Source organism: Panthera tigris, chromosome B2, assembly GCF_018350195.1.
Source record: "Panthera tigris isolate Pti1 chromosome B2, P.tigris_Pti1_mat1.1, whole genome shotgun sequence".
Lineage (NCBI taxonomy): Eukaryota > Metazoa > Chordata > Mammalia > Carnivora > Felidae > Panthera > Panthera tigris.
This window is the reverse complement of record NC_056664.1, coordinates 136,014,816-136,041,420: the sequence shown is the minus strand read 5'-3', so window position 1 is coordinate 136,041,420 and position 26,605 is coordinate 136,014,816. Positions and strand designations below refer to the sequence as shown.

The 26,605-nt window shown below is 39.2% G+C and overlaps 1 protein-coding gene across 17 annotated transcripts in view; it reads left to right on the top strand.

Moving 5' to 3' along the window:
* Positions 1–26,605, top strand: part of SYNE1 (spectrin repeat containing nuclear envelope protein 1) — a 470,028-nt gene that overhangs the window by 387,804 nt on the left and 55,619 nt on the right. For 16 of the 17 annotated variants that reach the window (XM_042987332.1, XM_042987340.1, XM_042987338.1 and 13 more), the window contains 6 exons: positions 2,519–2,753; positions 4,699–4,893; positions 8,479–8,604; positions 11,171–11,326; positions 19,157–19,315; positions 22,197–22,363. In XM_042987332.1, the coding sequence (XP_042843266.1) occupies positions 2,519–2,753; positions 4,699–4,893; positions 8,479–8,604; positions 11,171–11,326; positions 19,157–19,315; positions 22,197–22,363 (1,038 nt within the window). Of the gene's footprint in view, positions 1–2,518; positions 2,754–4,698; positions 4,894–8,478; positions 8,605–11,170; positions 11,327–14,865; positions 15,366–19,156; positions 19,316–22,196; positions 22,364–26,605 lie in introns of those variants that run through there. The other variant, XM_042987346.1, reaches the window with a different exon arrangement.

Below are 26,605 nucleotides of genomic sequence, written 5' to 3'. Positions count from 1 at the left end.
AGAAATGTGAACTGATGTGACCAAGGTCACTCAGCTAAGTAGCTGGTTTTTAGTCAGGACCAGACAGCTTTCCCATAGCATGGTAATTCCAGGTTTGAAAATGGTTGGCTGCCTTAAGGCAGCAGACACACAAACTGAAATCCTGCTTCCTCTTCATTTACTTAGCAGATTGCCTCTTTATTAAAAATGAAGAGGCAAAATCTAGCTCATCTTTCGACTTCTGGTATGTGAATTGACCATTTCATACTGTGTTTACATTTCCTGGGAACAATAGCTAGTCTATTGCATCGACTTTATGTGGTGATATTGGAGTATAACTGCATTTATTACATAAAATCATCTCTCCCATATTAAGGCCCAGTAACCGTGATTAGAATTAACTTAGTGTTTTTTTCAAAAATGAAAAAACAAAAAACAAACAAAACAGAACATAAATCATTGTTCTTATTAAAAGGGTTTTTTTTTTTTTTAATGTTTTGGAAGCAATTTCAGTTTTGAGTGGATATTTCTTTGGAGGTAACATGGAACATTTTCATGGTCATGCTATGGAACAACAAAATATGATACCGTATTTACTCTTTTCTAAAAAATTATGTATTTAAATTCAAGTTAGTTACCATACAGTGTAGTATTAGATTCAGGGGGACAACCCAGTGACTCATCACAACCCAGCAATTGAAAACTACTAGGTAATTATCCAAAGGATACAAAAATGCTGAATCCATATTTATTCTGTTCAAAGTGAGCCAGACTTAAACACGGGCTTTACTGAGAATTTAAGGCCTTCAAAATAAAACAAATTCAAATTCAATTAGCTTATTCTTGCTTTAGCCTCCCTTGATCAACTCTATAACAGTATTATAAAAGTTTAAGTGAGGAAGTAAAACAAAATTTAAAAATCATGTACAAGCCAACATCTATTCAATTGTAAATGTTAACAGTTAAGGAGAAACACCAAAAAGAAGAAAATGGGAGGGTTGAACCAAGGATAATTCTCAAAGTTGAAAGGAAAAAAAAAAAATTCAGATTAGAGCGCGAAAGCCCCAGATTAGGAATGTATTGTGTTTTAAAAGTTCATTTCTAAATTTCGTGTTGAGAGTTCAAGTTCAGCCACAGGGACAGTGTCATGTGGTAAGTACTTCCTCACACTGGCAGGAAGCTCAGGACTGTTGAGGACAAGGGCTCCAAAGACATGGTGGATGGTGGCCTGAGGGGGAAAGTACTGTGCAGGGTACTTTTCATGTTGCAGGACGTTCTCAAGTCCTGCAGTTAAATGTTTTCGGAGATGATGGATGCTTGTAACTTCTGGGGGAGTTTCATGAACCTAATTCATCACATTTGATTCTACTGCAATTAGATTATTACTATCAGAATTTCCTTTCAGAAGCAAGAAGCACCAATAATACATTTGGTTTACAAAACCAAGGTGTATAGTGGGCCTAGATAATGAGAGGTGTCAAGAATGTAGGGGTCCAGAACAGTAAGTCAAGCTCAGATTGGAAGCCACCCTCAAGAGGAGAAAATAGTATATGGAAGGGAAGAAAAGGAAAACTTACGTGATAGAGAAAAAACAAGTGATGTTACACTCTAGTATTCAAAGGTGAATAATGCTCTAATCTACAGAGAAATTCATTCTATTTGATAGGACAAACGAATTGTAGAACCACAAATTAACACTTCGTAGAGAACTACCAACCCCCTTTTTAAGGTTGAAAACACAGATGTAGGAAGGACAAACTAAAAGGTCTGAGATTATTTAGCCTGAAGTTAAGAACACTTACATAAAACTTACTCTCTTTAAGTATATGGACAACCTTCATACAGACAATGATAACTAGATAGTTTGCATTTTTCTAAGAACAAAATGAAGTAGGCTTAACATGTAGAGGGGACGATCTAGATTCATATGTAGAATAATTTGCTAAAGATTAGGGCTGTTTACTGTAAGAGAATACAGAGAGTTTCCAAGGACAGTTTTAAAGAAACATTTTTAAATAACATGGTTTTATTTAAGTGGCTTATGATTCTGGCTGAAATAACCCCGTGTTGTTCATCCAAAGTGGCTTATAATTCTGGCTGAAAACTGAAGCGTATAAACAAGTTTTGGTCCTCATTTTCTCCCCGCTGTAGCACGAACAAGATGTCGCCTCCTGCTGCATACACTTCTTAGGGTTTGGGCACATTCCCGTGGTGTCACTACCCAATGCTCCCCACCTCTTGTGTACTCAGGGAGAGAAGAGATGACAGTGACTTTACAGATACGCCTTTAACCTGTGCTGAGACATGAAAATACTCAACTGTTTGCCAAAACCAATAGTTTGACTGCTATAAATTTTAAAAATGACTTGAAATAGACCCAGTAACAGATCCTGGAATGATATTTGAAAACCTCTGCCCTAACTCACTTCTCAGGGCTTAGGGTCACCAAGCATATGCACATTGTGTGTAGGCATGTCTGATTATGAAAATGTACCCAGGGTAACACAGTTTCCTCCCTATGTAATTGTTTCCGCACCAGGGATGAATTCAACCTGAAACTGACCCTTCTCAGCAATCAGTGGCAGGGAGTGATTCGCAGGGCCCAGCAAAGGAGGGGCATCATCGACAGCCAAATTCGCCAGTGGAGGCGGTACAGGGAGATGGCAGAAAAGCTTCGTAAATGGTTGGTTGAAGTGTCCTATCTTCCCGTGAGTGCTCTCGGAAGTGTCCCAATACCACTGCAGCAGGCAAGGACCCTCTTTGATGAAGTGCAGGTAAGGTGCAAAACACACGGTCTTTAAACCTCTTCTGTGTTTCCACTGCACGCTTTACCCTCGCCTCAGTTCTTTGCAAGGATTCTGGAGTGACACTGGAATGAGGACAATCATTGTTCCCGAGTGTCAACAGTAACACACAATACGATTGCATTACAAAGCCCGTGTATGGTGACGACACTCTGTCTGGTCGGGCCCAGCTGCTTACAGACCCTCTCCACTTTCCACACCAGTGCCTCCCAGCAGCTCACTAATCCCCAGCATGGAGGCAAAGGCAGTGGCCGGGAAAGGAACACCGCATTGATTATACTCACGAGCAACGTAAATGTGTAACTTAAGCATTCCGGAAAAGATAAAAGTCTAGGTCCTGTCTCAGCTTTTTGTCCATTCCTGGCTTGGCTCCGTACTTCCATCTATCTGGGAACTGGGGACTCCAGCCCCTTAGACAGATACGTGCTAGTGCTCTTATCAGTGCTTCCCAGTATGTTTTATGGTCTCCTTTTGCTTTGGCGGTCACTGCTCTCTGCTTTCTTTCTCCTCGCTTCTCTGGGAGACCTCATCCACACATGTGTCTGCCTGCTACCAGCAGAGAAGGGCCAGCGTGGTATCTTCTAGTCCCATCTACCTCCTGAGCTTTCAACTTATATATTCAGATTATATATGTGTGCATACAGACCTAGTGTGCACCATGGGTTCCAGCTTCCAGCAGGGCCTGTGATCTCAGGACCAGCCATTCTCCAGCAGTCCATTTCCCACATCCCCAGCTCAAGGAAATGTCTGGCAGCGGCTAACGCTTCTATCACTTGGACCCTGGGAGGTGCTCTAGAGCTATATTCTTTTCCTCTCCCTTCCCATATCTAATATATTCCCACTGCCACTGCCTTAGCCGTGCTCATGATAGATGATAGCTTTCTTCTTCTTCTTCTTCTTTTTTTAATGTTTATTTATTTTTGAGAGAGAGACAGAGCGTGAATGGGGGAGAGGCAGAGAGCGAGAGCGAGATACAGAATCTGAAGGAGGCTCCACGCTCTGAGCTGTCAGCACAGAGCCGGATGCGGGGCTTGAACTCACAAGATCATTACCTAGGCCGAAGTTGGACGCTCAACTGACTGAGCCACCCAGGTGCCCCGTAGATGACAGCTTTCTAACCTGTTAGTATATCCAATATATGCCCACCTGCCATTCTGTCTTCTACCCTCCTGCAAAGTGTTGTAATCCAAACACATCACTTCCTTGCTTAATATTCCCCTGTGAATCTCGGTCACTTTCACTATTAAAAAAAAAAAAAATGCCTTTGCAAGTGTGGTCTTGTGTCCTCTTCTGCCGCTCTGTCACCCGCATACTGCATTCCCCCTGAAAACTGCATCCAGGATCCTGAATTCATCATCTTTATCTCAATGGCAAATTTTCCCATCTTCATTTCTCTGTGTGGAAGGATTCCTCTGACTGACTCCTGGCCCTCCTCACACCGGGTCCTTCTTAATCTAGTCGTGTTCCTATGTCTGTAAGACTCATGAAGCCTTTTCCCTTCGAGGAAGCCTGTCTTGCATCCACATGGGTTAGATATTTGAGCACTGGTCTTTCTTGGAATCGGTTGTTTGTATCAAACAAGTGTCCTAAATGTTTTCGGCAGAAGAAATAAAAAGACCATAATAAAACTTAAAATATGTAGGAGTGGGTTCCCTACGCATCAGTCTCATGGGGCAGTTTTCGTATCGCATTGTGACTGCATTTAATTTGGGGACAGAAACTAAGCCTCCCCCTGTCGAATCCTCACTCGTGTGTATACATTGCTTCATTCGTGCCCAGAGTACGCGCTCAGTAATGTTTGTTGTATCGAGGGGGCGTGCTATGTATGAAAACCCATAGGGTCGTGTAAAAATCCTTGGAATAGGGATATGGTGAAGAAAAGAATGAGAAAGTAAAAAGCAACGGTTCCTTTCAGTTCAAAGAAAAAGTGTTCCTGCGACAACAAGGCAGCTACATCCTAACAGTGGAGGCTGGCAAGCAGCTTCTGCTCTCGGCCGACAGTGGAGCTGAGGCCGCCTTGCAGGCGGAACTCGCTGAAATCCAAGAGAAATGGAGATCGGCCAGTGTGCGTCTGGAGGAACAGAAGAAAAAGCTGGCCTTCCTGCTGAAAGTAAGTTCATCTCCTTCCTCCTAGAGACCTGATGCAGTTTAAGGAGCCACACAGGTGGTTGCGCTGCTTCGTCCTGTTGTTAGCTTTCGAATCAGATGATGCGAAGATTAACTCACACCCTGCAGGTTTTTGATACCCTCTGTCTTATTTAAGACTTTGTCCTGTCTTGCACGAGCTGGAGAGGTTTCCTAGTTTTCAGCAATGTGTCTTGCAGAAAAATCCCCCCACTAAGTAGTTTTAAGTCTAATAAGTCTGTCCAAGTGATGAATTCTGATTAATGGTCCGTGCTAAGCCAAGAACCGTGTGATGACTTTATAAATCCAAACAGGAATGCAAGGAGTAGATTCCACTCCCTGATCTGAGACTCTAAAGTGGTTTTTAAGATCGATATCTCTTATTTTATAGCAAGAAAAACCTATCCAAGAAGATACTCTTGATTTCATTTTCACTTATCCAAGCACGTTGCTACGAGATAAAATTCGGGAGGTATATTAAGCATTTCGTTGGATACAGAGAGCATACTGATCACACTGCAAGTTCAGGGAGGTGTAGATTTATCCAGACCCCCCACAATCCAGTTTTCTCCCCCCTCACTTGACAATACTATATATAAAACATGATGATACATGCATTGGAAAAAGAGCATGGTCTCTACTCAGATAAATCCAAGTTAAAAGCATAATAAACCAAGTAACCTGGTTAACTCAACCTGTCTAAGCCTCAGTTTCCTCCTCTATAGCGTGGGTATGATAACCCCTCCTGCACATGGCATCGTGGGGATTTAATGATATAATGAAGGTGAAACAGGCGGCACGATACCTGCACATTTGGGCATTCAGTAAATGATGGTAATTGTCATTGTTGGTATTATTATCGTATCAAAAAGTGAACAGAGCTAAGGAGTAAAGTTTTGTATATGTTGATAATCACCAACACTTTAACAAAATTATCTATTAAGTTTGGCCTGCCACTTTTTTTGGATCACAGGTAATAACCAAAGGGAATGGAACACGTTTTGCTTTTATAATACTTAAAGTATGCACACCCATTGGGTTTATTCTGTTGGATTTTATTTAATAATATATTACCTTCTGTGTAGGAAACACTCCATCAAAAATACCACTGAACGTTTGATAAAGAACTTTTATTTGCGCACAGCGCAATTCATCAGTAATACAATACGCCTGATTCTTTTTTCTTCTTTTTTGCTTTCAGGAAAGGATTAAAAACATTGTAACTCATTCTGTAGAGATCATGTTAATCCTATATTTTTCTTTATTTGCAATGTGATTTTTGGACGCACCCCCGAGAATTTAATAAGGCGAAATGGCTGAGTCACTGCATTCACTTTTCTCGCCAGTCTGTCTGTTGGCGTGTAAGATGTCCGTCCGCTTTGATAGATGATCACAGACCATGCCATCTTGCTAGTCCCTTGTAATTCATGTAGCAAAAAGACGGGGTTATAGCTTCAGAATCCAAGCCATCCTTGGAAAGGGGAATCCTTATTCTTGTTAAAGTTGATTTTATTTTATTTTTTAGTTTATTTTGTTAAGTTGATTTTATTTTAAATCAGACATGAGGACCTAATTGCCTAAGAAGAAATTTATGCAGCTAAATTCTAATGTTAATGTCATTTTCTTTATCTTAGTGTATCTTCATACCACAGCTATGGTGCTTACCTGTGTTTAGCTCTTGATTTAATGCTCTGAGTAAATATGCCAGGAATACAGTGATTATATAATTCTATGGCCTATATGTTCACATGCTTTCCTGTTGCCTCTTAGTTTTATTATGGAAAATAGGAAACTGGCCTTTTCTCGTTTAGATCAATGAACATTAATCGATGGCATGTGGATAGGTTTCAGACTGTGAAGAGTGCATGGAGAATGCTGCTGAATTTAGTAAGAAGATCTCACTATGCTGAGCATTAATGAACTCATTGTAGCCTGGGAATACTGAGATACTTCAACAGGGGGGAATTGGAACAGATCTGTCCAAGACTGACAGTTTGTGGGTTTTTTGTTTGTTTTTGTTTGTTTTTTTCTGGTAAATGGAAAGAGAGAATGTGGTTATGCACTCTAGGAAGTTCCCTGGAGGAATTTAAAAGTGCAGTGAGAATCTTGGGCCAAATACTCAGTCTGGTTAGAAACCAAAAGACCTTTTGGGTAGGGAGGTGCTTTAGTCAGCACTTCTTACAGAAGACAGGTGCACTCATAGCACCTATGGGCCTGCTGCACTAAAAGTAAAGTGTCAGGAGAGGAGATAGAAAGAGCCCAGATGAGAAAAGACTGGTGACAAAGGAAGAGATAATGTGAGGGAAAAGGCACCATGCTCACTACCGAAAGCATTTCTAGTTGTCTTTCTTGGGAGTTCAGTAGTTTAAGTTGTGGGGAGTGGCCACTGGACGTGGGGGTGGGGGTGGGGTACCAGAAAGGGGTGGGGGAGGAGACAGGAATGGGAGGTAGTAGGCAAAATTAAGGAGATCTATTTAGATAAATTTAATTTGAACTGTCTCTGAGACACCAGATAGGACTTAATTTGTAGATATGGTCCATTATGGTTCCTTTAATAATTTTTTTCTTTTACTTTTTTTTAATAAAGAAAGAAATACATGTGTCTGAAAAAAATGCAGGTAATAATTGAAGTATGTAGAGTAAAAAATGAAATTTCCTCTATACTGCCACCAGAGGTATCCACTGTTACCAGTTTGGTGTGTAACCGTCTGAAATATAACCACATAATGTATATTCTTTGTCACTCTGTAGAGATCTACCGATCTACCCCTCTGTATACCACCAGCCTCTATCTACCACTCACCTTGGCGATATTCTTCTTCAGAGCACTCATTAGTGTTTGGCATACTCGTTGTATATTTTTAACATTTTGCCTTATCTCTCTTCTTCCATTTGCTGATTGTTTCCCATTTTATGTGTTATATACTCAACCCTTTGTGACATGTTTCAGCAGGATCAAGATAGAGCCCACCAAGTGCCAGCCTTTTGTAGTTGTGTATTTCTAGTTCTGTAACAATTCAAATTTATGTGCCTCATACTAGTCATATAATGAATTGAATCAGAGTCAAGGTTATATTATTTTTACATTTCATCTCACTTTTCTTATTCAAACACATTTCATCCTGAAAGAGATTCCATATTCTCTTTTTTATCTCTTATAGAGCATTTGAGGTAGTGTAGACACATCATAGATGGGGCTAGGAAAGGGGCAAAATAGTACAATTATACTCTTAACCTCTGCGGATTGATTCAGATCCAGATAACATTTTTGAGTCCCCGTAATATTCTGGGCATTGTATTTGGTGCATTCACACCCATTGCTTCCTCCAACCCTCCAACAGTCATCGAGTCTGTATGCCCATTTTCATAGGGAAAACTGAGGCATAGCATAAATGTAGAACTCCCGCTGTTCTGATGCTGCCTACGTGAAAATGGATGTGGACTCCCCTTCGCGTTATTCACCAGGGTATCTTTGTTGTTTCTCTGGGATTCAGGAGAGTGTTTGTCCTTCATTCCAGTTTCCTACAAAGAAAAAAAAAAACCATGAACTTTCTTTCTCCTCCCATTCTAGGACTGGGAAAAATGTGAGAATGGTATAGCTGATTCTCTGGAGAAGCTACGAACTTTCAAAAAGAAGCTGTCTCCACCCCTGCCAGATCACCACGAAGAGCTCCATGCAGAGCAGATGCGTTGCAAGGTGAATTACTGGACTGACGTTTTAGCCATCACTTACCTGTCTGCTTCTGCTGTAATGTTGCCTCTGAAAGCCTAATTCTGTCAAACTGCTGTAGCTGTCTGCATGTAGATGCACGTTCCTAGGATATTGCGTTGGGGCAGGCAACTCTGGTGAAACTTGGTTGTTGATTTATTGCAGCTGATGAAATTATAGGCTAGTTCATGGATTATCTTGAGAAAGCAAATGACAATGGAAAACACAGCATTAAAAGATATTTAAAAGCTGGATCAAGGGCAATAAACACAGTCTTTTTAAAGCATCTACACTGGGGAGTTGTTGCAGCAGAATAGTCTAGTTTACGGAAAGAAGAGCGAGGCTTGGCAGCCTGGGAGTTGGCCGTTGGAGGAACACCCTGTCCTCCAGACTCTTCCATAAGGAAAATGGGATCTCTAAGTAGCTGATTTCAGTCAGAGCATGGAGAGACACGGTCATTCAGTTACTCTCAGGGCCCTGACTACCTAAAGAGTAAGGTCAACCTGTCAAGTCACAGTTGGAAACAAATCAGGAGCTGATACAGACCCCTCCCTGCATCATGAGCTCATGGAGACCAAAATGACCTGGTGGCTGTAGGATTTGTTCTGTCCATGCCCATCTAGTCAGCTGAAGTCTTTGGATGGCAGTTCTCTGCCGAACGATGTGCAGATCCACTAAAAACTGTCTTTGCAAATGCTCTTTCTCCCCCAAATAATGCATGTCTTTGCATTCCCCAGTCAGTTGCAAATTACTGCTCTAGAGTAATGCTGTTTAAAACTTCACACGTACTTAAATGATTTGGATTTTAAGCAGAAGTTCTCTGCTTCACTCTAAGAAGTCATAAGCATTAAAGAAAGGTTGATTTTTTAAAAAGTCTTAAAATCATGATGTCAGAATTTTCCACCAGTATTAAAATTTAAGGATATTCTTTGAAACTTGAAAGAGGCAGGTTTAGGAAAAATAAGAGATAATATACATTAATTACATCATGGATGGCAAATAAGGAAAATATTATCTTGAGATGTAAATTCAGAAATACGCCAAGATTAAAGCGTTTGTCAGTTTATAAGAAGTGATTAAAGAAAATTTTGATAAACAAACGAGCATCAATTGGGCTCCTCCGATGTGCCAGTGATTATGCCAATATTATCTCAGTTGGCATAAACACAAGCTTACAAGTACAATCTGTTATTTCTGTTTTATAGATGTGAAACCTAAGCCTTCTAGAAGTTTAATAATGTCTCAAAGTGAGTCAGTATCAGGGCTGCCTGAATCCAGAGGCTGTATTTTTACTACATGGACTCATCTAACGGAGTCCGTGGGTCTGAAACAGTTGGTTTTTGGTGGTGGTGGTGTTTCTTTTATAATCCTTACACCGTGGGTTATATCTGATGTTTGGGTTAGGGCCTAGAAATTGGAATTAAAAGGGGAAAAATCTTTACATTGGTTTAACAGTTTAATGTCTGCAAATATAAGCAGAAATACTGTATATTTAATCCACCTGGATGGTTTGGTCTTTCAGCCAAATACTGTTACCATGGGACCTCGTCTCCTAAAATACAACAGTTACAAACATACCCTGCTATTAAGTTCAGAGATTAAAAGGATGCATTTTGGTCCAGCTCTCTGCTACTCTTCCCCAAAGCACCCTTTGCAGCAAAACAAAGCAATTACCTGGAAAATTCAGACTAAAATCTTGTTTGTCTAAATTGCCTGAGAAGTTAGCCTCAAACAGGACTGTTAATTGCCTTTGCTTTTGGAAACTTGTCTCCTGTGTGAAGAGACAAAAAGATAGGGGAAAAGCCACGTGAAATACTCGATTTATACACAAAATTGGCTGGAATCTAAAAGCATCAACAGCTGGCAAAAAGCAGGTTATACAAATTGCAAAGCTGGTCATCGGTTCAAAGCATGCAAAAACCAACGTCAGCTCATCCAAATAGTATTTTATGGATTTGTTCTTAAATCATTCCCCAAAAGGACAGAGTACATAATTTTCTTCAGTAACTTGAAGAAATCTGTGTTCCTAGAGGAAATGTATTTCCGTTATTTTCAATTGAGTAATAATAGCAATGGATCTTTTCAGCAACTGTGTTAAGTCTCTATCGCAGACTGTAGCAACTTCATAGTGTTTGAAGGTGAAAGTTAACCTAGGAGTTTGTTTGTTTGAAAATATTTTGTTAACATGATCAGTAACTCAGGACAAAAATAAAGGCTAGATCAGCCGTTTATGAAATCAGTTTAAAAGTAAAGAAGATCATGCAGTGATGAAACTTCAGCTTAGAAAAGATGTGCCAAAACGATCAATTAAATGGCAAATAGATCATAGGAAGATTCTGTAAGCAACTGGGGGTTTTGTCAGTAGAACTTGGCCAAGTATCAGATTACATCAGAGCAAATAAAGTAGATACCAAGTGAGATGTTCAAATAGAATGGGATGGAAAGATCATTGTACCAAGAGGGGATTCCTAATACACCTCAGAAATTGATGATAGATATCCATGGGTATTCACGTTTTTGGGGGGGGGGGTTGTTGCTTTTTTCTTTAATCTAGGAGTTGGAAAATGCAGCTGGGAACTGGACAGATGACTTGGCTCAGTTGGCTCTGCTGAAGGACACCCTCTGTGCCTACATCAGCGCCGATGATATCTCCATCCTGAACGAACGCATGGAGCTTCTGCAGAGACAGTGGGAAGAACTGTGCCACCAGGTAGGATGAAGTCTAGACTCCGCGTTAGCTCGGTAAGGTGGAAAACTGGAAGATGGCTTGGAGCGTCAAATGGCTTGACCCACGTTTGGACCCATCCCATAACTCAGAGTAGACACAGAGGAAGAACTCTGGTTTTTGTGAGCATATTTCAGATTAAGTCAATTAAATCTTAATATTATATTTGAAATGCATCCAAACTGGATTCTCTCGCTGTCCCTTCCACTGGCCAGCAAAACAGTGTAAGAGGAAAACCAGTTTTTTGGTTCACGGATGGGGTCTTGCTGGGTGGATACTGGTGGTCTTTTTCTACTTTAACATGTGAAAAAGCTTTGTTTTATTTGCAACTTCGGCTAAAACTGTGGGGGTGGTTTTGTGTTTGGAATTGCCGTGGCTTATTGATTTACCAGAGTTGTTTCCTCGTAATTCATGTGTTTGGCATTTTTAGTCATACCTGATTCGTACCTTCTTAATAGCTTAAAAGAGATCCCAGATTGGATTTTGATTTTGAAATGAGAGGGAAAGATTGGCGGAAAGGCAATGAGAAGGCATCCAAAGTAAAGAGGAATGACATAGATCAAAGGCCCACAAGTGAAGAACAGACTCTGACCGAGGGCCTTGAGACCAGACCCTCTGGGAAGCTGGGAGTGTGTCTATAGTGTCCCTTCCTTCACCTGACTGCTCTGCTTGGCACATAATAGGCTGTGATGCATGGCTGATAATTTGTTAAATGGGTCAGTCACATGAATTATTGTGAATTTCACAAGCTATGGCAGATGCTCCTACAATCAAGTTTACAACAGAGTGGAGAGGAGAATGAGTCCAGAAGAACTTGTACAGTGAAGAAGAAAACTGGTATAAACAAGTTAAAACAATGTATAATGATGTAAGCAAACTAAGGGCAGTTTGGGTTGCAGGGAATAAAGGAAACGCTCGTTGCAGCAGATAAATCTCGAGCTGAGTGCAGGGAGATGGGGAGCAGAGGGGACAGATTGGTGTGGAGGGAGCAAGCAGATGGGTTGCACGAGGTCATAGCTTGAATAAAGGTACAGGTGTGGAGTAGACAGAGGACCTGGCTGGGGAGAGGCAAGTGTTGGATGGATGAGGAAGGGGCTTTTGAGAAAGGTCTCGGTACCTACCCAGTTTCAGGCCAACTGTGCTATGCTAGAGACCTCTTCTCTGCCATCCTCCCCACTTTTTCTGACTTTAGAGGTGCTTATCTTCATGCTTCAGGAAACATTAAGCAAAGTTTAAGAGGCTCAGAGCCTCCTAATTCATTTGACATCAACAAGAAATTTGTTGTTAGGTAAATTTCTCTGTATGTTTAGATTAAAACTGAGATACTTTTCAGACCATGAGCCAAAGAGAAACCCTGGAGCACACTTTGTAAATGTGTGAATAATTTCCTATGAATATATACTTTTAAAAGGCAGGAATGTAAGAGATGATGTTGAGTTCAAAATTAATTTAGCCATTTTTTATGGAGCTTCATAGTCTTAGTGAACACAATGAGAAACTTACATGGAGCGTAATAATACTAATCACAATAGTATATACCTCTCTGAATTATTCAAGCCCAAATCAATACATTAATATCCAGTAAATTATCATATAATTTTCTAATGTAAGGACTTTATCATGGCATATCATGTAAGTGAAAGATAATTTGGTGGGTACAAATAATGGAAAATGATCACAGCAATGTTCAATTACTTTTACGAGCCTTATTCATTTGTTTTTCTTAAGATTGAGAAAACTCCAGCACTACTTGCTGACTCAACACTTTTCAGCGTATCTGTGAAGTTAATTTTACTGTATCTGTTTCTCTGGCTAATTGATGTCTACAGAGCCTTCAGAGAGATAAAACTTGAGATATTGGCTTCCATTCCTTTTCCAAACCTGCCATGAACTGCCCTACCCCAAGATCTTGCTCAGATCATTCTTCCTGCCTAGACTGACCATTCCTTCTCTTCTAATTTTAACCTTTTTTCAAACTCCATAACCCCTGTGATGCCATTGTTTGAGATCCTCAGGCGTCAGTATTTTTCTGTTCCTCTGAACTCCCATTTCTGTTTTGTCGAAACCATCATGTGACAGTGAGTTGTTCCTCTCTTCTTCCTCCCTCTCTTTCTTTCTTTCTTTCTTTCTTTCTTTCTTTCTTTCTTCTTCTTCTTCTTCTTGTTCTTCTTCTTCTTCTTCTAAATGTTTGTGGCTTTATTTCAAGACTATGAGGCCCTTGGGTCACCTGAGTGGCTCAGTCAATTAAACGTCTGACTTCAGCTCAGGTCATGATCTCACAGTTCATGAGTTCAAGCCCCATGTTGGGATCTGTGCTGACAGCTCAGAGCCTGGAGCCTGCTTCAGGTTCTGTGTCTCCCTCTCTCTCTGTTCTTCCCCCGCTCATTCTCTCTCTCTCAAAAATAAATAAACATTAAAATTTTTTTTTAAAAAGACTATATGAGACCCTTAAGAATTAAGACCATTTCTTTTTATCTCCAGTGCCTAGAACAGCTCAGTGTTCATAGGTACTATTAATTAAGACAAGACTTTAGGGTATTTGTTTTATGTCATAATTCTTATGTTCTTCTAAATGTAAAATAATGGCAAGGTCTCCGAATATTTTGAAAGTTAAGAAGATTATGATTGTGCAATATTTTTTGATTTAGGAAAACTGGTACTGGGTAAAAATGCTATGAGACACAAAGGGCATAAACTTCTAGTTATGAGATGAATGAGTTCTGGGGCTCTAACGTACAGCATGGTAACTATAGTTAACAAGACTGTATTATATACGTGAAAGTTGCTAAGAGAATATATTTTTTAATTTATTAATTAATCAATTTAAAATTTTATTTATTTTTTAAAGTTTATTTTGAGAGGGAGCACATGCGCACACTTGAGTGGGGAGGGGCACACAGAGAGGGAGAGAGAAGCCCAAACCAGCCAGTGTTATCAACGGGGAGCCGGAAGAGGGATTTGAGATCATGAGATCATGACCTGAGCTGAAACCAAGAGTCAGGAGCTTAACCGACTGAGCCACCCAGGCGCCCCAAATTTTTATTTATTTTTCGAATTCCAATATCCGTAGCATACAATGTTATATTAGCTTCAGGTATGCATATAGTGGTTCAACACATTACTCAGTGCTTGTCAACATAAGTGTACCTTTAATCCCCTTCACCTATTTCACCCGTCCCCTACCTGCCTCCCCTCTAGCAGCCACCAGTGTGTTCTCTATATTTAAGAGTCTTTTGTTTGTTTGTCTCTTTTTTAATTTGTTCATTTGTTTTGTTTCTTAAATTCCACGAGTGAAATCATATGGCGTCTGTCTTTCTCTGACTTATTTCACGTAGTAGTACAGCCTCTAGATCTATCCATGTTGTTGCAAACGTCAAGATTTCATTCTTTTTTATGGCTGAGTAATACCTTAAATGCTCTGACAGCATACACAAAAATAGGAATCATGTGAGATGATGGATGTGTTAAGTAATCTTGAGGTAATCTTGCTCACCAGACTTAGATATATCTAGGCAATAGTCTGTTTGGAAATACAGTTTGAAGGCTGCTGTTATCATATAATGTGCCTTGAAGAGATTAATACCTTGCACCTGTGAGTGGACCAAGTCAAAAAAGAGGAAGCAGATTGACTACATCGTGTTTCTAGAAACTTTCTAAATTGAATGTCTTCAGGCATGAAGGTAAAGCATACTGATCTGACGTTACTTCAATCTAAAAAGAATTAGTTAAACCAGTGAGATTTTAGGCATGGGTAGTCACACAGAGGTGCCAGGATATAACTGTAAGTAGGAATATAAATTAGTTACTAGTCCTTGAGTGAGTTTCCGGAGTACTTCTGTCAAGTATGAAACCACAAAAGGAAATGAGCTTGGGGCTGTGTCTCATTTTAAAAGTTAAAAACTTCAGTTAAACATGGCATTATCCCACCGTTAAAGAGCAAGTCGTGTGTCCGTATTCCAATGGAAGCAGTTGATGAGAAGGCAGGAGTGATTGGGGCTGCCGGTGAGAGTGAGGAAGACACACTGTAAGTAAATGTTTCAGGGGAGGATCGATAGGACAAAAGTAAACTTTATAAACAGACTCCCCAAATGGTCTGTTGTGCCCGTGTACAGCCTTAGCTTATCTTTGTCCTGATTCCTGTTTTGCTTCGTAGATCTGTGTGTAATTCTAGTTGAGACATAAATATATCACCATTGTCATTGCTTGGTGTTTTTCAAATTGTCATGGTAAAAATATTCGAAGTAGAAAAGGATGTATTTCCTGTTCAGCTGCCTCAGGCTCTGGAGGTTTTAGCTGGTTCTTGCCAGCTGTTGGCAGTGCAGTGCGTGTGTATACCCTTGAGAAAACATAAATATGTGCTAAGCTGATCACGAATTCGAGGGTTTCGGCTGAACCCAAAGACAGAGAGGGTAATGTTCACTTATCATATAGCCTGAATATCAGTGTTACAAACCAAAAGGACAATGCCGTCTCCATTTTGAATGTAAGTCTTTTGAAACGCTTTTGGTGGCACTTTGCAACCACTGCCTGTGGTCTACCTGTTTCTTTCCTCTGTTGCTTTAGCATAAGCAAATGAAAGCAGTGCTTTCATGGTGTGTAAGAAACCTGAGAGCTTCTTAGTGGTCTTACTGAATACATGGGGGTCAAGGAGAAAAAAAATACTAAAAATTCAAATGATACCCTGTAGTAGTAGCAGCAGCAGTCGTATATTAAAGGCCGGCTTTCGTTAGATCATTAGTATGTACCAGTGGCCTTCTTAAATCGTTTTCTTGTTCGTATTCTATTATGAGCCTGCTGTATTCCAGGACACGTATCAATGCTTGGCACGTAGTAGACACTTGTTTACTGCAAACAATAAACATTTGCTTAATGAAATTTGGAACAGATGAAAATTCATTTATGATGAAGGAAGTGAGGCTTAGAGATGACAAGTGACCTTGCCCTGGTCATATCCTTAGTAAGTGATAGAGACTGGGTTTTTGAATCTCAGCTGCCTCTGAATATTTGATCGTAATGTTATATTGCAGCCTGTATCAAAGACTCCAGCTTTGCTGGCTCTATCTCATACGGACTATAAGCAACTGCCTCAACTTTGTCTAACCTTCTCTTTTCTTATCTTTGGAATGGGGGTAATAAAACCTACCTCTCAAAATCATCTGTGATGTGGTGATCTTCCTTGCAGATGTTGAGAAAAGCCCTGGAATTCATCCTTGCTCGTGGCCAAGATTTGGGGGAAAAGAAAAGGAGGAGCTACACGTAGCAAGACCTATTAATCTTAAGTCTGAAGGGCAGGGGTTTTTGCCCTTTTCTTAGAAAACAATTGCTTTTGGAGGTCCCAATTACAAAAATATAGTTTCAGTTTGGACATCACTTAAAACAGAATTTTAATGACCAGCCACACTCTTGACTCTGATGCTCTGTGAATGAGACGGAAAAGTTCTTCACCAGAAAATTCCAAATCTTAGCATTCCAGCAGAAGATCGGAATACACTCTGCTATCAGAGTTTGAGAGGGAAGGGATGCTGGAAGGATCATGCGCTTAGCTGAATTTTAGCCCCCAAAATTTTTAACACGCCTTTTCTTAGCTTTTTCCATTCCTGCCAGTGAATTTACCCTAAGTAAATTCATTTCTCTTTGGCTGTTCTGTATTTTGCTGCCTCAAAGAAAACAATGATAAACTGACTTGTACTATTGGGGAAACACTCAAGGGATTCATCAGTGTCACCCTACCCAGAGAAACTTTTGTTTTAAAAGCTCATAATTAATTCAAAAGACTGAATTTGTGAAGACTGACATTTCAGAAACTATGTGAGGTTATGGGGCCCACTGTCTAAGCAGTTCACTCTGACTAGGCCCAGCCCTAGCATAGGGAACCTGGTCTCAAAGCCTAATTGTTTTCTTAGGTGTAGAATCATAGACATTTTGGGTCTTGTGGGACCTTGACTCATTAACAGAGCCAACTACAGGCAGAATTGCTAACTACAAGTATATAGCACCTTAGAAACTATTTTGATTTTGATTTTTTAAAAGGAAATTGGTTTGAAGTGTATCACAAAGTGAAATGGGTTGATGGATAAGGAATATATGTATTAAAGCAAAATGGAACAAAATGTTAACAATTTGGGAGTTAACAATAGGGAACATGTTATGAGTGCTTGCCATTACAACTCTTTCCACTTTTCTGTATGCCTCATGTTTTTCATAATAAAATGTTAGTGAAAAAAAAGAAAATTGAGAGGTAGGTGCTTAATGTAATGGGATGACTGATAGAATGTCGAGCGTTATCAGCATGAGTGCGTAGAACATCCATAAAGAAGGATCATCGCATTGCCACTCAAATGACGTGATATTTTGGTAACAGGTAGTTTAGCCAACTAAAAATATTCCTTACGATCTTAACCAGCCCTGCAAAAACAAGACTATTATGATGTCAGAAAAATTTTAAATTCTGGAAGGGATCACTCTAGACCCACAGATAAGGAATGGGCCCCCTGTGTTTCTAATGCAGAAAGGGCTGTTACAACAGCCCCATTCAAAAATGGACAAAGGATTTGACTAAATAGTTCCCTAAAGAAGATACACAAATGGCCAAGAAATGTGAAGAGATGCTCAACATCATCAGCCATCAGAGAAACGCAGATCCACATCGCAGTGAGATACCACTTCACGTCCACTAGGATGACCAAAATCAAAAAGGCAGATAATAACAGATGTCGGTGAGGATGTAGAGAAATGAGCCCCCTGTTGCTGGTGGGAACGTACGCTGGCACAGCCACTTAGGCAGGCCATCTGTAGCGCCACCGTGTAACCTGGCAATTCCACCCCTAGGTATATACCCCTAAGGCCACTAAACGTGTGTCCCCACACACACTTGGACACAAGTGTACAACAGCAGTATTACAGTAGCCAAGAAGCAGAAACAACCCAAACATCCATCAGCAGTTGAGTTGGTAAATAAAACGTTGTCTGTCCACACGATGGAATATCTTCAATAGCTAAAAGGAGTGAAGCACTGACCCATGGTACAACATAGATGAACTTTAAAAACATGCTAAGCAAAATTGTATGGTACGTGAATTAAATCTCAATGACGCCGTAATGCAAAAGAAATAGAGAAGGAAAAGACACAAAGGTTAATAAATAAGACAGAAAGCAGGAGGGAAGTAAGAGAACTTGTCCAAAGTAAAAGGATTGGCATAGAGCTGAGCCACAAGGGACCCGTCCTCCACTTCTGACCTCTTGCCACTGTGTCATCTGTTCCAATCTCTCCAGATACCTGAGATTCAGTTCTTGCTTCCTTTTTTCTTTCCTCCCTTCTTTTCTTCCATTTCCCTTTTCTTCCTTATTCTTTCCTTTCCTTTTCCCTTCTTTTATCCTTCTTTCCGTTTTTCTTCTCTCCTTTCCTTCCTTCATCTCCTATCCTTTCCTCTCTTTCTTCTTTCTACTTTCTCTTTCAATGAAAGTACATTAATGATGGTGTAGAATCTCTACAGGGAACCAATCACAGTGTGGGGCTGGGTTGTTCAGAACCTTTAATGAGTGAATGTGCATGCGTCTAACTCTTCAGGAGACAAGTACAGGGTTGGATCCCCACCCTCCCCCCTCCCCTGGCATTTAGCAGCGGGTCCTTGTTGTGAAAAGTGAAAACTTGCTGGGGATTCCCTCCTGGCACCGTGTCCCAGGGAACAGTGACCTAAAGAGATGCACAGCTAGTGCTTATTCCAGTCCACCCAACTGACTTTATTGGCTTTTTCCTCAGGGTACAAGTTCTGCTCTCATTATCCCTTTACATTTTCTCCCATTGAAATTTTTCAGCTCTCCTTAAGGCGGCAGCAAGTGAGTGAGAGATTGAATGAATGGGCTGTCTTCAGTGAAAAGAACAAGGAGCTTTGTGAATGGCTGACCCAGATGGAAAGCAAAGTTTCTCAAAATGGAGACATTCTCATTGAAGAAATGATAGAGAAACTCAAGAAGGTACAGGATGCATGGCTACATATGTTTTCACTCTTCGTGATGCTTAGGCATACTTTTAGTAGGTATAAAAAGATGGTCTTACTCATTATGAAATTACTTTCCTGTAAAAGGAACACTATATTTTAAACGTTTGATCTTTTTAATATGAAATAAACTTGCATGGAAAGACCTCTTTTACATACAAAATATATGGATGTGATGAAGTTAATTATCTGCTGGTAGACAAATGTTCAGTATTTTTTGGCTTTAGCTACCTGTTCAGAAGGAATCATTTATGTATATTGCTTTTGTGGTTTTGTTTTTGTTTTTAAAGAGGTAAAATCACTTGAGAGAAACCAAAAGAAAAAATTCTTAGGATTAGTTAGACTGGCATTTTCTCTATAAAACATAATTCAGAGACAGTTACAAGAATGAAGACTTCCTGAGAATTTTGCTTCATATTATTTTCAAGTTGTGTATAACTCGCATTATTTTATACATTCATGTGACATGGATGTTTTTCATGTCAGTGTAGGCTGATCGAATTTACTAGCATTGAAAAATGTTTTTGATGAGATCGGTGGTGCTTTTACATTATTTTTGGACAATGAACCATTTTTACTTTTGTTTAGTTTATGTTCCTTGTTAGCACATATCACTGCTAGGTTTACGGTGTACTTTCCCTACGTACTTGTTTCTTATCCCTGTACAATGAAAGCCCCACTGGATTATAAGCTTTGCCGGAAGTGTCTTTGTCTATTTTGTTCATTGCTGCATCTCCTGACCCTGAGCAATGCCTGCCTTCTCATAAGTCCTCAGTCACTATTGAATAAGTGAATTATAGCCTCGTTTGTCCTAAAATAAATGTAAATAGTAGGAAAAGGTATCTTTCTGCATGCATACACATAAAGAGAAAAAAAAACTCTAATGTGTCAGCATGCGATATTAATAACCTTATAGGCCTCCACTTAAGATATAAAATTCTGGGGGCTCCTGGGTGGCTCAGTCGGTCAAGTGTCCGACTTCAGCTCAGGTCATGATCTCACGGTTCGTGGGTTCGAGCCTCGTGTCAGGCTCTGTGCTGACAGCTCAGAGCCTGGAGCCTGCTTCGGATTCTGTGTCTTCCTCTCTCTCTGCCCCTCCCTCGCTCTCTCTGTCTCTCTCTTTCTCTCTCTCTCAAAAATAAATAAACATTAAAAATTAAAAAAAATATATATATATATATAATTCTAGCAATAAACATTTGTATATTTGATATTGTAAACCTTTAAAATGTAGACTAAGATAATACAGATTTCATTTTCTGCCCATAACTTTGCCCTTTGATAGTTTCTGGATACCAGACAATGCTCTACTAGGCATGATTAATGTCCTATAGGTATTATGGTGAAGTTTGCCATAGAAGAAATTTTGGTTAAGTGTGTATCTATACTCTCATCGATTTTCTTCATGAAATTTAAGGTGGCGTATTTTGGGGGTGTGGAAAAAAACTATCTCTTGAACAAAATACAACCACAATTTAAAATTTAGAAAAATGTTAGTTTTTCACATAATTTTGTTATACTATCTGGCACAATTCAGAAATGATCTTTAAAATATTAACTATACTATTCTTATATAAAATGAGTTAAGGGATATAAAAAGAAGTCTTTATGAGCTTTCCTCTTGTGGTGTCAGTCATCTAGTGTTTTGGTCATAGAATCCCACTGTATTGAAGTAACATAAAATGGAGGACAGGTGCGTTGGGGTTGCTGGGCCTAAAGAGAGCGCTCAACACTGAGATAGAATAAAATTGCACTGGCTTCTCCCATTTCTTTGGAGTCTTCTTGCTTCAGTAACTGACTTGAGGGGATAACCTTATTGCCACACTAACTTTAGATCAAGAGAAAGTTAAAATATCCGTGGCCCTATAATACCTATCTTTGTGTATTATTTTGCTGAGATAATATTTGCTGCATGACAGGAGTTTAGCCCAAAATTGAAAACGGTGATTCTAAAGATTGGCTCATGTCACTGTGGCATGAGTAAGAGGATCATTGGTCAGGCAGTGAGAGTTGGAGAGGACAGGAGATGTCCATTCATCATCACTTCAACCATACCATTCAGTGGACTTTCTCTCGCATATGGAGCCAGTGTTTCCTTATCCAATACAATTTTTAAGAGGAGTGAGTGCAGAAACTGGGTGAATGAAGAAGATTGGAGACCCACTGATCCTCTAAGACTAATGGTTATCATTCTTGTGAGTTAATTTGCCATGATTTATGTGTTGTAAAGTATTGACATGATATAGAGGATAGCTCTATTAAATGAAGGTATTAATTCTTAAAATAATCTGCACAAATAATTGACAGAAGCACATATATGCTTTTACATATATATACATATATGTCAGTTGTACATATATAATTGCGCAGACACACACACACACACACACACACACACACATCTTCTAAGCCTCTTAGCAACTATTTGTATGAGGATTGATTCTAAATATAACACCAGGTTGGTGATTACAACAATAAGATATAATTTCCCAGCATTAAAATCTTTCAAGTTTTGTCTTTTATATCTATGTATATACTGTTAACTGCTTTTTAAATGCCCATTTTATGTAAAAAAAAAAAAAAAGCATCTCCATCCTCGTTAAGACCATCTCTATGAAAATTCAATCGAGAGTCTATGTACATACTGAAAATAATAGGTTTAATTCTTGTGTACATGGACTGTAATGTACTTGTGTACATTAATTCTTGTGTACATGGACTGATAATCACACAGTATTCTTCCTGCCCAAACTATTTCCAAGCAGTGGAAAACTGTAATTATCATGTTTCTAGTAGAGCCAGGCTGAATGCATTAAGACAATGATTTCTGACCTCTGTGATTGCTATTTATTATGCAGGATTATCAAGAGGAAATTGCTGTTGCCCAAGAGAACAAAATACAGCTCCAGCAAATGGGAGAACGACTTGCTCGAGCCAGCCATGAAAGCAAAGCCTCTGAGATTGAATACAAGCTTGGAAAGGTCAACGACCGGTGGCAGCATCTCCTGGATCTCATGGCAGCCAGGTACAAAGGATTCTGGTCAATAGGACACATGTATGCAGAATTTTAAAGCATTTGGTCCACCTTTCATTACAGTGAATCTTCCTCTGTGTTCTTTCTCCCCACCGTTTTTAGGCTTTTCTCATAAATGTCACTTTCATGAACTTTGAAATTCTCCTTCGTATGTAATAAATTCAGTGGTGTTGCCACTTAGCTTCAAGTCATATCAAAACAAAACCCATTCTCAAAAGGAAAATTCTGTATTTCAGAGCTTCATGGGTATTTAACCTTCTATGAGGAAGGAAGTAAAACTGCTGGCTAGTATCCATGGAGGGTATTTTTGTCTGCAATAGGAAAAAAAGTTATATATATATATATATATAAATGTATATATTTATATATGTACATATGTGTGTACATATTTATATTTGTATAAATTTATATTTATATAAATTATATATTTATATATGTACATATATACATATATATGTATATATACTTATATACATGTATATATACACTTATATATATATACATATATATGCTTATATATGCTTATATATATATGTATTTATATATGCTTATATACACACACACACACATTCCTACTATATTTCCAATTAGCAAAATGTGGGAATAAAGCTAATTATTGCCACTCTGCTTAGCTGTAGAAATAATCTGCTGCATTATTATAAGATTGTGTTAGGTTTAATAACTGTAAGTGTCTGCCTTGTGTCTGGGAGGAATATTCAGTTGCTGCTGGAGAAGGGCAGGGTGAAGAAAAGAGATAAAAGTAAAGAAAATAAAATATATAAGGGTCTTTATTAATAATATAAAAGTCTGGTATAATTAATGAGGCACTGGGCTATTTGTTATAAAGGGAATGACTAAAGTAAATGCTTTATTTGAGGTGAACTTGGCTTCATGTTGGATGCAGGTTCCATGAGGGCAGGCATCTCTGACCATTCTATCCACTGTATGTCATGACCAAGAACAGTGCCTCAATTTGGGCTCAATAAATATTTAAATGAATGAATACTTGAATATTTAAATGGGTATTCTTTTTTATGGCAGTTAGGAGATTTAGAATATTACAAATGCTTCTGATTCACAGACATCTTGGATGTAACCAACAATACACTTTTTAAAATCTGGGTTCTTTTCCTTAGCCATGCTGCATGAATTTGGACCTGAAATAGTGCCTTTTGAATACTGTGTGCCCACAAGAATTGCATATGGTCATGGCAATTCCATATGTTGATTTTGGAAATAACTAGCATATTTTTTTCCACGGAGGGAGTTATCCAAGAGAAGCTAATTTACAAAGATGAGATTATAATTTATGCTAGCAACAATGAAACAAAAATGGAATGTTGATCAGTTTTCAAAATGTTTAACAACAGCACTGTGATGGCTAACATTTATTGAACCCTTAATTTGTGCAGCGACCATGCTATAGGCTTCATACATGTCTTCTCATGTTTTGTTCACCGCACCCTTTGAGCTGGGCATTATTATTGTACCCATTTTCCTGATACAGAGGCTGAGGCTCAGGCTTGTCCATGGCCCCTCACATGCTAAGTGGCCTAGCCTGCACTCTCTGATTCTACAGCCCATGCTCTGGAGACTATATTATGCTGTCTGCCAAACTTATGACTTCCTTGTCCCTGCTCTAAAGAATGCAATTAAAAGGAAATTAGACTCTGTTATTTATTTCAACAATCTAGTTTCCCAATCCTTTGTAAAGTGCTGACATCAGCTCTGAGACATTTCGAGGCTACAAAGACAGAGGTTCCTTTCCTTGAGAAGTTCATGGTGGGAATAGAGACATGCAAAAAGAAATCCAGTAAAGTGATGAGCTAAATGCCCGGGTAAAGGTACTACAAAGAAATGGAAATGTACGGTTCAGCTCACCTAGTCCAAGTATTCCAGCGTATGTAGGTTTTAGAACCCCACTGCTATGTTTAGCCTCACTTCTCAGTCCGTGATAACCAAATCTTATTTCAGAAGGACAAACTGAAGCTCTTTATTCTATAAATACCCTTCTTAGGGAAGCCGCCCAGTTGGTAAACATCCCTGGATTTTTTTGGTCAGATTATGACTCATGGGTTAGCTTACATTGCCATGTAATCCAGTTAAACTAGTTAATGTTCTTTTCTCATCTTTAGTGGCTCAGTGGTATGGAATATGGGGGATACACTATGTTAAAGATGTTTTAGATGGAATCTAATATAAGTTAATCATAAGCAGCTAGTTTAGTGTATGAACTAAATTTACATTACATCAAATGAGGTAGGCGGTTTCTCCTCAAAGTCATGTTTATGTATAACTTTTCTGTTGTTCAGGTGAGGATTTTCTAGGTGTTATTTATTTTTCCAAAGATACACTAGTAAACTTGAATCAATCAAATATTTATAAAATATACGTGCTTTATACTACAGTCACTAAAACACTCATATGTTTCTACGGTTGTAGAGTCTTACCATACACAGATGCAGTTCCTACAGGAGATTCTGTCGATATGCTGTCCATTTCTTTTTGCCTTCTTCTGATGTGTACCAGCTGATGTGCTCACCGTTCATTTGCTCTAGAGTTTAGTGCCACACTGGGTTCATAGTCTCCTTGAAGCCTCTCCTAAATGACACTTGGCCGTCACATTTACTTTCCATTTCCTTGTTTATCAGAGCCTCGGGAGGACACAGACCAGCTGACCGTTCCCCACACCCATCTTCAACTATGACCTACCAGCTCAAATATCAAGTTTCTATGGTTCAGTCTCATTCACCACTCTTCCCTCTTCCAACTTTGTTTTCCTTCCACACTGATTCATTAATGCAGAACACAACTTAGTTGAGCCTTTTGATATTTCTGTGCTGTTTTGGTGTTCTTGTGGGAATGGAGAGGTTGTTGCTGAAGATTATATTTTCAGGTGCATAGCTTTCCTGCTAACAGAAACAGGAAAAAGAAAAGAAAGAAGATGCATTGCTAATAAACCTGTTGCATGCAAATAGAATGTATAACTTTGAGTCAACTTCCTATCACTAGTGGATTAGCTTAAACCATTCTGTCTAACACAAAATAAATGTGTTTTGCATTGAATTTTTAAACTGTCACTAAGAGTTGTCAGCTTTTTAGGGCAACAAAATTTGCTTAGTTATTTTTAGGTCTTAGGGGATAATGCTCTAGTATCCTGACCATAGTTTCTAGACCTGCTCAGTTTAATGTAGCAGTCACTAGCGACCCGTGGGTCTTTAAGTTAACTTAAATGGGATATAATCAAGCTGTGGTTTAATTTTAATTATAGTCAGTTGTGCTAGTCATATTTCCAAGGCCCATTTGCCATATGAAGATAATGGCTGCCTTATTGGGAACTGCAGATACAGAACATTTTCTTCATCCCAGAAAGTTCAGTTGCTCAACACCAGCCATGACAATTGGCCAAAGCATTTCTGAGCCCTTGGCTTTCATTAAGAGTCAACATAAGAGGGGCACCTGAGCGGCTCAGTCACTTGAGCATCCAACTGTTGATTTTGGCTCACGTCATGATCCCATGGTTCGTGGGATCAAGCCCCACGTGGGATCGTGGGATCAAGCCCCTCCGTACTGACAGCGTGGAGCCTCCTTGGGATTCTCTCTCCTTCTCTCTCTGTCCCTCCCCCTCTCACATGCTCTTTCAAAATAAGCAAATAAACTTTAAGAAAAAAGAGTCAGCACAAGAAACAGTCATTGATGTAATTTCTTTAAAACTGTCTGCTGGGATTCTGGCTCTCATTTTGTCAGTGAACTCTGAAAAAACCCACATAGCAGTTGTTCTAGAGTTCAGCACTAACAGGAAATCTGTTTCTTAGCATTAGTTGTTCAGTGCTTTTTATAAGAGACAGTGTATTATTGAACTTTCCCCATTTTGGTATCTAGGAAGGTCAGACTTGATTGTGTGCTCTGTTGTAATGATGTTTGTTGTTTGTTTTTTGTTTTTTTTTTTTTCATTAAATCTACTCTCTAATATAAGGATATTGCTCTTCCCTCTATCAAACCTAAATCCCCATCACCAAAACCAAAGCACACTTTAGTTATTTGGCTCTTTTTTTCTTTTCAATAACATCTTCATTGAGATCTAACTCACGTAGCATACAACTCATCTATCACAAGTATACAGTTTAGTGATTTTTTTAGCACATTTAGAGACCTCTGCATCCATCATCACGGTTAATTTTAAAACATTTTCATCACCCCCAAATAAAAGCCTTAATCACCTTCTTCCCCTCT